We start from the raw sequence: 13,458 nt of genomic DNA, 5'->3' as shown, positions 1-13,458 counted from the left end.
TGTATAATCTTCTTTCTCAATAATAAAGTAATCAGACAATTAATAAGATATATTCTACCACCGACTTACAACTTTTTACAAATTAGACAATACATTGCGATAAATTATGCAACCTCTTTGACCGTTGTATTTGACTGTTACAGTCAGCTAATCTTTTAAACTTTCTGTTCAGCTTGCAAATTACCTGCAGACTTCTGATTATCAGTTTTTTGTTTGCCTTTTGATTGTCACAAGTGCCACTCTTTGATTGTCAATTCAAAACATTAAACAACTGTCACGACCGATGCGTAATTTGCATTCCTCTTTGACTGTTGTATTTGACTGTTACAGTCAGCTAATCTTTTCAACTTTTTTTGTTCAGCTTGCAAATTATCTGCAGACTTCAGATTATCAGTTTTTTGTTTGCCTTTTGATTGTCACTCTTGCCACTCTTTGATTGTCAATCCAAAACATTAAAAAACTGTGACGACCGATGCGTAATTTGCATTTTGGCAACATTTCTACTTTGTTAACATTTCGCAATCTTTCAGTAAAAAAAAATTATTGAATAATACTGAGAGAGAGAGAGATAGGGGTAGGGAATGTTGGTATAAAATGATCTTGCAAGTCCATACGAAGTTATAACTTCAACGATCGAGATCAGTGTCTCCGCAGAGTCAAACGGTCAGAATACTCGACAGCCGACACGCGACGATGAAACGTATTAACGCCGGGGCGCACGGGTCGCGCCAAAATGTTTCTGCCGCGACATCAGAAGTGGGATCTGATCAAACCTCACAATTATTAAATCCGGATATTTTGCGGTCACTATTGGAGCTGCAAAACCAGAACATGGTACGACTTATCGAGTCCATCAAACTTCCTTGTGCGCCTGTGGTATCGCTACCACAATTCAATCCGGAATTACCTGACGCCGATCCACGTGCCTGGTGTTCGACGATTGACGTTTGCATGACGGCAAAACCCTTGGATGGAGGAGCACTCGTTATCGCATTGAGCAAGGCGTTGAAGGGATCGGCATCCACGTGGCTGTCGCAGGTGTCATTTGCTGGAATGACATGGGCGCAATTTAAGGAAATCTTTCTCGCCCGCTACGGTTGCATCGAAACATGTGCCGCGACAGTGATCAACCTTTTGAACGGTCGGCCAAAGGACGACGAGTGTCTTGCTGCCTACGCTAGCCGCCTTATGACCACCCTCACGTCAAGATGGTCGAAGAAAACCATCGAGGAGGTCGCCGTATCAGTTGTGCTTGCGCATACCGCACAGTTTAATCGGCGTCTACACCACCTGGCATTTACGAATGACATCACCACCAGAAGCAGACTGCAGCAGGAACTGAAGGCATTTTCCAGCGCAAAACGCAAATACAACTCTACTGAGCCAGAACTGTCTGCAGAGAATAAGCGTTATAAACCAGCGCCTTCAAACCCTGTTCAGTGTCATTCCTGTGGTAAGCTGGGACACAAAGCCGCCGAATGTCGCAAGAGGATGGTGCGAGGACAAGTGCCTGTTAATACCAGTTCGGGGAGGCCAGAAGTGAAGAACAGTGTGACTTGTTATCGCTGCGGCGAAAAGGGACACGTCTCGACTCGTTGTACCAGGTCAGGAGCGACCAACAACGGCAGCGGTGTGACGTCATTCCGGGCAACGAGCGGCAGCAGCAACGCCGTGCACGCCGAACGTCGAGTCGATGTATGCGAAATCCGACCCGTGATCAGTCAGCTGACACAATCTGGTGAGTCGTATTCATTTTGCTATGATTCCGGTGCCGAATGCTCTCTCATCAAGGAAGGAACCGCGAGTAGATTTTCTGGTACGCGTCATAACACAGTGATTTCGATCGTAGGAATAGGTAACTCAAACGTATTTAGTACCTGCCAGATTCAAAGCGAGGTCTCGGTTAACGGGTATACTTTTGAGGTCCTATTTCATGCAGTACCTGACAACTGCTTGAAGTATGACGTCATGCTCGGGCGCGATATTTTAAAACAGGGGTTTTCAATTACAATGACCGCGAATAGTTTCTCGTTAACCAAAATTAAAGCGGTAGATTGTTCTAAGGTTTCTAAACCCTTTGACGTTGATAAGATTGATACTGATGTACCTCCTGAACACAAGGCCCAATTATCGAATTTGTTAAACGAATTCTCTGATACGTTTATCGATGGTTTGCCACGTACACGTGTGACTACCGGTGAGCTTAAAATACGGCTCGTTGATCCTACTAAGACTGTCCAACGTAGACCATACCGGCTCTCCCCTGAGGAGAGACAATTAGTGCGCGATAAAATAAAAGAAATGTTAGAGGCTCGTATCATACGACCCAGCTGTTCGCCTTTTGCAAGTCCCATACTGTTTGTAAAGAAACGTGATGGGTCGGATCGTATGTGCGTCGATTACCGCGAACTAAATCATAACACAGTTCCTGACCGATTTCCTTTACCCTTGATTCAGGATCAAATCGCTCGCCTGGCTGATACTAATTATTTCACGTGTCTCGATTGTGCTAGTGGATTTAATTTAATTCCCGTACACCCTGATAGTATCGAACTTACTGCTTTTGTGACACCCGACGGTCAGTATGAATACCTGAAAATGCCTTTCGGCTTACGGAATGCTCCGAGTGTTTTCCAACGTGCTGTCACTAGGGCCTTAGGCGACCTTGTCTATTCTTATGTCATCGTGTACATGGATGACATTTTAATTCCCTCGCGGGATGTAAATGAAGGGTTAGAGCGATTGCGCACGGTATTAGACCTTTTGACAAAAGCCGGATTTTCGTTGAAATTCTCCAAATGTTCATTCCTAAAAAGTTGTGTTGAATTTCTCGGATATAAAGTTTCCTCCGGGAAGGTCATGCCCAACCCGCGGAAAGTCGAGGCCTTGACAAAATTGCCGCCCCCGGAAACCATCTACCAGTTGAGACAGTTTATCGGACTCGCGTCTTATTTTCGAAAATTTATCCCGAATTTCTCACAGATCATGCGACCGCTTTTTCTTTTAATCAACAATGGTAAAAGTAAACTTAGCTGGACTCCTGAGCATGAAGTAATCCGTAAGAAAATTATCTTTATTCTCACGAACGAACCAGTTCTAATCATTTTCAACCCCAATTATCCAATTGAAATTCACACTGACGCAAGTGCCGACGGATATGGCGCAATTTTCTTTCTGAAGGTGGACGATAAACTTCATGTCGTTGAATATTTCAGCAAGCGTACCACAGGACCTGAATCCCGGTATCACTCTTATGAGTTAGAAACCCTAGCCGTGGTAAATGCTATCAAGCATTTTCGCCATTACTTAGAAGGGCGTCAATTTACCGTGATTACCGATTGTAACTCCCTCAAAGCCTCAAGAAATAAAGTCGACCTCACTCCACGTGTTCATAGATGGTGGGCTTATTTACAAGCCTTTGATTTTGACATTATGTACAGAGAGGGCACACGAATGAGTCACGTTGACTTTTTATCTCGAAACCACCTTCCCGAGCCTACAGGTTCAACTTCAACCCCACCTGTTTCGGAGAGGATTGAACAGGTTCGCGTTGATATAGCCACCCTTTCTGAAAACTGGCTCCTCGCTGAACAACAGCGAGACGATGAGATCCAGTCGATTATGACAAAGCTAAGAACCAACGAACTTTCACTCGAAACCGCTGAAACTTATGAGATTCGATCCGGTGTCTTGTACCGCAAAGTCCAGAGGCACAATCGTACAAGATGTTTGCCGATCGTACCGCGATCCTTTCGATGGTCAGTAATCAACCACATGCACGAATCAATAATGCATTTGGGATGGGAAAAGACACTCGATAAACTATACGAACACTACTGGTTTGAGCACATGTCAAAGTATGTGCGCAAATTTGTTGACAATTGTATTACGTGTAAGGTATCGAAGCCCCAATCAGGTAAAGTCCAAGCTGAACTTCATCCCATTCCCAAAGTTAGCGTCCCGTGGCACACCATCCATATCGATATAACCGGAAAACTGAGCGGCAAAAATGACCTTAAAGAATACGTCATAGTTCTCATCGATGCCTTCACTAAATTCGTTTTACTCTATCATACTTTACGCATTGACACCGCTAGTGTTACTAAGGCTTTGCAATCGAGTGTTTCCTTATTTGGATCCCCAAAGCGAGTAATTGCCGATCAGGGGAGATGCTTCGCAAGTAAAGACTTCAAAGATTTTTGCGATTCTAGTAACATTCAGTTACACTTGATAGCCACGGGTTCTAGCCGTGCCAATGGGCAGGTTGAAAGGATCATGAGCACGTTAAAATCCATGTTGACGTCTGTTGAGACAGGCGAACGATCATGGCAGGACGCGTTGAGTGATATTCAGTTAGCCTTGAATAGCACTATTCACCGGGTAACTAAAGCGAGCCCCTTAGAGCTTCTGATAGGACGCGTAGCTAGACCCTTGAACTTATTGACTCCAGATGATGCAGAAGCTGCAGTAGATCTTTCTGAGGTGAGAGAGTGTGCGGCGCGCAATATTACAAAAAAATTCCGAATGCGACAAAACCAGAATTGACAGCACAAAGTCCAAATTAGTTAAATTTAAAACAGGAGACTTCGTGTTAATTCGAAATGAGGAACGAAATCAGACCAAACTTGACCCTAAATTTAGAGGCCCATTTAAAATCATTGAAGTTCTTGATGGAGACAGATACCTCTTAAAATCCTTAACGGGTAATCGCACATATAAGTATGCGCATGATAGAGTTCGAAAAATGCCCGAGTGCCAAGTTTCGAATGAGTTTAATGAATCAGATTAGCAATGGTGTGTTTTGTGCGATTGTTACGTCTATGCTGTGTCCGTAGACGGCGTTCTGTGTGAACTGTTACGACTATCAATATAGTCGGCGGTCTGTGTGACCTGTTACGTCTATGCTGTGTGCGTAGACGGCGTTCTGTGTGAACTGTTACGACTATCAATATAGTCGGCGGTCTGTGTGACCTGTTACGTCTATGCTGTGTGCGTAGACGGCGTTCTGTGTGAACTGTTACGACTATCAATATAGTCGGCGGTCTGTGTGACCTGTTACGTCTATGCTGTGTGCGTAGACGGCGTTCTGTGTGAACTGTTACGACTATCAATATAGTCGGCGGTCTGTGTGACCTGTTACGTCTATGCTGTGTGCGTAGACGGCGTTCTGTGTGAACTGTTACCATGTTTGATTTCCTGCAATGAAAAGTTAATACTTTCGTTACCTCTTGTACGTCAGGAAGGCCGAACTATGAATGTAATATGAAGGAATTGTTCTGTTGCAGATACACGCGAGGACGCGTGACATGTCAGTCCGGCCGTGTCGTAGATTTAAACGCGTTTTTAGAATAAGCATTGGTTAAGGATTGGCCGTTGGAAGTTGCAGGAGTCGGCTGCTGAGTGCTCGCGCGTGCATTTACATTGTAGCGCGGCCGAGACGTTTGATCGGCCGCAAGAGTCGGGATCGGTTTCTCTTACGCGCAGCCGAAACGTTTGAGCGGCTGCGACAAACAAAATCGGCTCCCTTTTAGAATGCGTGCACGTGGACGGAGTGACTCTGCGGAGTGGGGAGAATGCGAGGCAAGGCCCTCGATGGCCCGAGACCGGCCGGCAGATTTTGTTTAGCGCTCGAACGATCGAGATCAGTGTCTCCGCAGAGTCAAACGGTCAGAATACTCGACAGCCGACACGCGACGATGAAACGTATTAACGCCGGGGCGCACGGGTCGCGCCAAAATGTTTCTGCCGCGACATGTAGATGAATCAAATTACTCATATTATGGACATGGATGGGTTTATGGTTGACAAGACATTTCTCTGCAAAGAGCTAGCAATTGTGACTACAAATGATAAATTATTCAAGAAAGTCGACTTAGCAATTGTAACCACAAATGATAAATTATTCAAGAAAGTCGACTTTAAGCTTGGAATGCGTTTTTATGATTTGCCATATGCTGCTAGAAGAACTATTAGTTATTGTACACATAATATACATGGAATACCCTTCAAAGATTTTGGACATGAAACATACGATCAAGCTGACATATATGATATACTGCGTAATTTTGTGTGTAACTATGAATCGCCTTTAGTTGCATACAAGGGGGGGTCTTTTGAGCAAAAAGTACTAAAACATGCGGGAATACCGTCAATTAATTTAGAGTCATTTGGTTGTCCCAAATATGATGTATTAGTAACTGATCCAGGATATCATGTTTTCACAAATTACATATGTCAGCTTCACAGTTACTCCTCGAAAAGTAACCATTGTTGTTTAAACGAAGTTTTCACATTTCGCGAATGGCTAAATAAAAATATTATATGAATTACAGACTGGATTTATTATATGATGCCCTTTGCTCGCAGAATATCCCTATCAGACCAACCGCATGATTATCGTATTGAAAATGTGAGACTTCAGAGTTTTGATAACTGGCAATATAATGATATTGTGAATCCTAAAGATCTTGCCGCAGCAGGATTTTTCTACATAGATTTGAAGGATTGGATGGAGTGTTTCGAGTGTGGTTTACAACTGCATGAATGGGAAAAAGAGGATGATCCGGTGATAGAACATCAAAAATGGTCAAGAAAATGTCAATTTATTCGTGGAAAAAGCTGTGGCAATGTACCGATTGGAGTGGACCCTGATACGATTCAACCGCTACCACGTGGTACAGATGAATGTGGATTATAATGAGTTGTGTCTATCTTATACATGGTTAAATAAAACAACTTTTTAATGAAAAAATGTCTAAAAAACCGTTAAAGATGACTAAAATATAGTCTACAGACAATGCTTCTTGGTCAGGAAAGTCTCCGGGGGGAGAGGGGGGAGAGGGGGTGGTACAGAAGCAGGAGGAGTCTATCGTTCTGCGTAGCAGTAGTAGTGTGTGTAACCGCTTCGACCAATAGAATGCATGCTCCTACAACCCAACCAATCAGGCACTTGGCTACGTCATTCATGTCTCTTTTGTCAGCGGTAATTGGTTGTAGTTGGTAGATAGCTTTGGAATATTTACAAATATTCGTTTCAATGAACTCTGCAGACGCTCAAGGTGAGATCGTTGCATACCATATCGCTAGCCAATTAGTATGCAAAGAAAATAGTCTGCCGTCTACAACAGATAATACCTCTCAAGCATGACTGTATGAATTAATGCGTAATACAAGAGTTGTTTGAGATCAGACGGGACAATGAACTTCACCGAATTTGGACGAGCACACTTTATTCCGTCTGGCGGTAGTCTCAACAAAACTTTATACAAATTATGTACAACGTTCAGCACAATTGTATGATTGACTGAAGCAATAAAGAATCGAATAAAGTAGTTCCGAAAGAACGTGATTGTTCACAGCAGCGGTGCTGAGAACGTAGTTATAAACGAATGCTGTTAACCGAAAAAGACTGGTCTGACGACGCGCGACTTTCGTACCGAAGCTAATCAGCGATTGATTCGACGATCGATCAGAAGAGCGGAATTTCTCTCTCCGTCGGAACGATGACCTGCTAATCGAAAATCTCGACCAATGGAATTTCACCAGGCAGGTCGATAATCGATCCGACGGTGACAGCCTATCGCGCGGCGCGCTGCTGATCGATCATCGATCTCGCGACGGCGAGCGGAGCAGCCAATCACTGGGCTGCGTGGTGGATCGTGCGTCACGATCTCGCGGTACGCGCAGCCAATCCCAAACATTCCGCCCGCCTCGTCATTCATTGACGAAATTGAGAAGAATGATTGGGTTGGCAACGTGCGACGTAGTAAATGGACGATGAGACGCGAGTGCAAAAATGGAAGTTTACAGTGCTAATGATTGCCGAGATGGATACAATTAAAATGAAGTGAATAATGAGGTGAGTGAAACTACCCTAAGTAAATGATGTTGCTAGTTAATTGGTGACGCGAATTGTACAGTGCTTAACCTAAAATTGATACGCGCTCGAAATTTCACAGATGAGAATTGGAATAATCGCGTGATACGCCTGCCTCGGGTTCCCTTCCAGCATCTGTCTCAGCATCGTTCGGCGCTAGTAATGGAATTAGTTTGTGTACAGGCCTAAGAAATTGCGACTTGGCAGTACGAACAGTTGCGACTCGAATAGAAGAATCTGGTCCCGGGTGCACGTTTATTACGCGAGCGAGAGGCCATTGAGTGGGAGGAAGAAGCTCACTTTTTATAAGGCAGAGGATTCCGGCCTTGATTAGTGCCTTGTCCCTTTGCCATTTGCCTCGAGTTTGTAGTGAATTTAAGTACTCCCGTGACCAGCGCTTCCAGAAATGTTGCTGCATTTGTTGCAATAATTGCCAACGAGACAAGCGTGATGCTGGAAGGTCCTCGAGGCTGGGCTCCGGGATTGCGATGAGAGGTTCCCCGATCAAGAAGTGACCAGGCGTTAGAGCAACTGGATCCTCAGGGTCGTCTGACATAGGCAATAAAGGTCTGGAATTGAGACAAGCTTCGATACCCGTCAGAAGCGTGGTCAGCTCCTCGAAGGTCAATCTCTGCTCGCCAATGATTCTGCGGAGGTGATACTTAACGGACTTAACAGCTGCCTCCCAGAGTCCGCCGAAGTGAGGAGCGGAAGGAGGATTGAATCTCCAGGTAATTCCTTCTCTGGAAGCTGCGGCGAATGGGCCTCCTCCCTGTTTCTCCGATTCGCGTAGAAGGGCACGCAGTTCGTGGTTAGCGCCTACAAAGTTCCGTCCACAATCGCTGTAAAGTTCGGAGCAGCGACCACGCCGTGCCATGAAGCGTCGTAGAGCGGCCAAGAAGGTATCGGTGGACCCATCCGATGCAGCCTCCAGATGTACGGCCTTAGTGACGAGGCAAATGAATACGGCGATGTATCCCTTCGAGGTGCGCTGACCACGGCCACTACTGGATCTGAGCAGTATTGGCCCAGCATAGTCAATTCCAGATCTGTAAAAAGGACGACAAGGAGTTAGTCGTGGTAATGGAAGATTTCCCATTTTTGGTTGTGCAGTTTGACCCTTCCAACGTATACAAGTGGTGCAATGTCTGATACAGGACTTGACCATATGACGACCCTTGAGGACCCAGCACTCTTGACGCAGAGTAGCGAGAGTCAGTTGAGTTCCTCCGTGGAGGCACCGCTTGTGCGCTGCGTCTACCCACAGCCTTGCCAAGGCGGAGTCGTCTGGAAGTATAGCGGGATGCTTCCTGTCGTAGGTGAGGTTGGTGACCTGGAGGCGGCCGCCAACGCGCAGTACTCCTTCAGGATCTAGGAAAGGACTGAGCTTTGCTAGCCGGCTCTTGGAGGGCACCGGTTGGTTTTTCCGGAGGGCCCTGATGTCCTCCATGAAGTGTGCAGCTTGCTCCAGCTGCAATAGAGTGAGTTTACAAGCTTGTATCTCGGAGGCAGTGAGAATTGATTCCGTTTTTCGTTGTCCAGGTTTCCAACGACGACACCAAGCCAGAACTCGTAGTAGGCGAGTCAGGTTAGAAAACCGCTCGATCAAGGAGCATGCAGATCCCTCTGGTCGGCGAGCCACGTGATGAACGAGTGGTTCAGTGACTTCGGGGTGAGCTTCGCTGCTCACGGTCTCCGGGAAGTGTCCGGATGAAGAAAGCCACTCGGGTCCTCGCCACCAAAGCTCGAAGTTTACCATCTCGGTTGGATACAGGCCCCTGGATGCACAGTCTGCAGGGTTCTCGGCACTTCGTACATGATGCCACTTGGCTAGAGGCACCATCCTCTGGATTTCGGCGACTCGGTTGGCCACGTACGTCGGCCAACGAGATGGATGCCCCTGAATCCAGCTGAGAGTCACCGAGGAGTCGGACCAAAGATGTAGTCCGATATCCCGCAAGTCGAGCACCTTGGTGATGTGGTCGGTGAGTTTGGCCAACAGGAACGCTGCACAGAGCTCCAGTCTCGGTAGTGAGACTCTCTTCAACGGAGCTACCCTGGATTTGGCGACGATGAGTGAAACGGTGGCAACTCCCCTCTCATCGAGGACTCGAGAGTAAACCACAGCCGCATATGCTCGCTCGGAAGCATCAGCAAATCCGTGGATCTCGATAGTTTGCTTGGAGCCACTGATACCCAGCCAGCGTGGGACTCGAATAGTTTGCAGCGTGGGCAGCTGCTGTTGGAACTTCTGCCAGATGAGTTCCTCCCTTCCTGGTAGAGGTGCGTCCCAGTCAATCTTGAGGAGCCACAGAGACTGCATGAGAACCTTTGCGACTATAGTGACGGGAGCCAACCAGCCAAGGGGATCGAAGAGTTGTGCCGTCCCGCTGAGCACCGCTCGCTTAGTGTAGCCAGTGTTCCGAATCGAAGTGGCAGCGGAGATCTGAAAACAGTCAGAGGAAGGGAGCCATTGGATACCTAGGACGCTGTGTAAAGTGAGAGAGTCCCATTCGACGATTCCCTTCCGCTCGTCGATGGAGAGTCCTTCCAGAAGTTCCCGAGAGTTGGAGGCCCACTTCCTGAGTGGGAATCCGCCCGCCATGAGGAGCTCTCGGACCTCAAGTTGTTTCAGACGAGCCTCTGGAAGGGAGTCAGCTCCGGTGAGGACATCGTCCATGTATATGTCCCTCAGTACGGTGTGGGAGCCTCGTGGATACCGTAGCTCTTCCAGTTGGGCGAGTTGGTGAAGACATCGGATTGCCAGGTAAGGTGCACAGGCAAGTCCGTAGGTTACAGTGTTAAGCTCGTAATCTAGTATGTTTTCCCTCTTTCCAGATCTCCACACGATCCGCTGCCACCTTCGGTCTTCAGGATGAACGAGAATCTGCCGATACATTTTCTCGATATCGGCTGAGAACACGAATCGGTGTCGCCGCCATCTCAGAAGTACGTCAGCAAGATTAGGCAGTAGATTAGGACCCCGAAGAAGGAAATCGTTGAGTGACTTCCCATTAGAAGAAGGCATTGAGCCGTTGAAGACTACTCGAAGTTTGGTAGTCTTGCTGCTCTCACGCAGCACTCCGTGATGAGGAAGGTAATAGGAGTTACAACCGGAAGAAGGTGGAGTCGACGACATGTGCCCTAGTGCCTCGTAGGTGGTCAGGAAGTCTTGATAGGCGAGCCTGAACTCTTTAGAGCGTCGGAACCTGGAGCTTAGACCATCAAGAGTTTTCACGGCGGTGTGTCGTGAGTTTCCCAACTCTGGAGTGTCCTTGAACGGCAGACGCACCATGAAGCGACCATCAGGTAGACGGGCGTAAGTTTTGGAGAAGTGTTCCTCAGCTCGGATGTCGTCTTCCGTGCCAGGAATCATTGCCTCGACTTCCTCCTGCTCCCAGAACCTCGATAAGGAAGCCATAAGTTCCTGGTCTACCCTGCTGTGAAGTACTGGAGCCTCAGTGCGATCAGACGAACAGTTAGAGTTTGACGGTCCAGATCCTCCGGTCAGAATCCAGCCGAAGTGGGTCTCCTGAGCGACTGGAGTGTGTGGCGGCCCTTTCTTGACGCCTTCCAAGAGAACGAGGTCGTAGGAATCGGCTCCTAGGAGGATGTCTACCGGATCGGTATGGTGATAGACAGGATCGGCGAGTTTCAACCCCTTAACGTGGGGCCAGGAGCTGGGAGAGGGTAGATTTCGAGGTTGGTAATTGGAGAGTTCGGGAAGAATGTAGGCAGGAACCTCGAAGATTCTCCTTTGCTCGTGATGAGGAGCATTTGCGAGAACAGTCTTCCCTCGAGTGAACTGCGCTCTGCATTTTCCAACGCCACGAAGAGGAATCCTAGCCTGACTTCTTTGAAGGCCGAGTCGTTGAGCAAGAGCCTCTGAGACTAAGGAAACCTCACTGCCGGGATCGATGAGTACGCGAGCGAGGCTGCTTTGTCCGAGTGGGCCTAGAACTAAAACACGAGCGGTACCGAGAATCACCGAAGCGTTACTCACGTGAGTAGATACCTGCTGCACGCAGGCCCCAGCTGCATTATTCTCCTGTCGAGATTGAACTGCTTCGTGTATCAGCGTGTGATGCTTGCCTTCACATCGCTGACATCGCTTCGGGGACTTGCAATCATTAACTTGGTGGTTTCCAAGGCAGTTGAAGCAGATGTTTAATGCACGAACAGCGTCCTTTCGTTCAGAAGGCGACTTATCACGGAATTGCTTGCAGTGTTGGATGAAGTGTTGATCCTGGCAAAGGCTGCAGGATCTTCCCGAGGGGCTGGCCTTGGAAACTTGATGGACCTTGAAGCTCTTGGTTGCAGTCTTCTTGATCGTAGCTGACTCTCTTTCCGGCGGAGCTTCCAGTTCTTCGCAGGTTTGTATGCGCCCGAGCATAAACTCCCTCAACTGCTCCATAGTGGGAATGTCCTTTGATCGCTTGACTAAATCCTCCCACTCACGTCGTGACTGTTGATCCAACCTTTGTGTGGTTAATTCAACGATCCAGTCTTCGGCGTTGTTCACAGGTCTGTCAAGGTTTATGAGGGCATCGACGGCATCAAACGTTTCGTCGAAAAGTCGCTGTAATTCGACGGCGGATTCCTTGCGAACTGGAGATAGCTTCGAAAGGAGTCTGATCTGGGCTTGGACCAGCTTTCGACGGTTCTCATAGCGGTTTTCAAGTTTCTCCCACGCGACCTGGAAGTTTTCGGCAGTCGTCTTGACATTTTTAAGTAAGGCTGCGGCGCTACCCTTCATGCAGGTTTTAAGATAGTGCAGACGTTCTACAGGCGAAAGAGTCGGGTCCTTGATTATCAGTGAGGTAAACAAGTCACGAAAGGACGGCCAGTCCTTGTATTGTCCGTCGAAAGATGGGAGAGGCATTTTTGGCAACACGGCGCGCGACCTCTGAGTGCCCGTCTCGACGACCGTTGAGTTTGAATTCGGAGATTCTTTAACGGTCGCGGATGCCCTGAGGTCCGAAATCATGTCTCTCAGCACTCCAGTCTGTTCCATGTGGACCAGTTGCACTTCTTCGTACTCGTCGTCCTGGATGTATGCACTTTCCTTTAATTTAGGATCCTTTTCAGCGGCGGCTCTGATGGCGGAATCTCCCCTTCGATAATCGGACCATAGCTCTTGGAGGGTAGTAAGGCCAGATTGCAGTAATCCCAGCGAAATGTTGGCCTTTCCCCGTTTTTTGATGTTTGAAACGAGTCGGGAAATCCGTTGGCCGATGAGTTGCTGATTACTGACAAGGTCAGCCATTGTTTGTATTCACGATTTCAAACGCACAGCGGTTAAAAATCACTTGTAAATTTTCAGTGAACTGCAGCACTGAATCCGGCTCGAAGGACCAAATGTTTGAGATCAGACGGGACAATGAACTTCACCGAATTTGGACGAGCACACTTTATTCCGTCTGGCGGTAGTCTCAACAAAACTTTATACAAATTATGTACAACGTTCAGCACAATTGTATGATTGACTGAAGCAATAAAGAATCGAATAAAGTAGTTCCGAAAGAACGTGATTGTTCACAGCAGCAGTGCTGAGAACGTAGTTATAAACGAATGCTGTTAAC

At 47.3% G+C, this 13,458-nt stretch overlaps 2 protein-coding genes across 2 annotated transcripts; both read right to left on the bottom strand.

The window, feature by feature from the left end:
- Nucleotides 1–7,714: 7,714 nt before the first annotated feature.
- LOC143219707 (uncharacterized) lies at nt 7,715–11,347 on the bottom strand. Its single transcript, XM_076445580.1, has one exon. The coding sequence runs from the start codon at nt 11,295–11,297 to the stop codon at nt 7,953–7,955; it is 3,345 nt and encodes a 1,114-aa protein (XP_076301695.1). The 5' UTR covers nt 11,298–11,347; the 3' UTR covers nt 7,715–7,952.
- LOC143219694 (uncharacterized) lies at nt 11,309–13,142 on the bottom strand. The gene is made up of 2 exons (XM_076445563.1): nt 11,396–13,142; nt 11,309–11,313 (listed from the first exon to the last, which is right to left on the bottom strand). Exons 1-2 carry the CDS (start codon nt 13,140–13,142, stop codon nt 11,309–11,311), a joined length of 1,752 nt encoding a protein of 583 aa, XP_076301678.1.
- Nucleotides 13,143–13,458: the final 316 nt, after the last annotated feature.

The sequence above is a fragment of the Lasioglossum baleicum genome, unplaced genomic scaffold (genome assembly GCF_051020765.1).
Source record: "Lasioglossum baleicum unplaced genomic scaffold, iyLasBale1 scaffold0059, whole genome shotgun sequence".
Lineage (NCBI taxonomy): Eukaryota > Metazoa > Arthropoda > Insecta > Hymenoptera > Halictidae > Lasioglossum > Lasioglossum baleicum.
The sequence above is the reverse complement of the archived record's forward strand: the minus strand, read 5'-3'. Positions and strand labels throughout refer to the sequence as shown.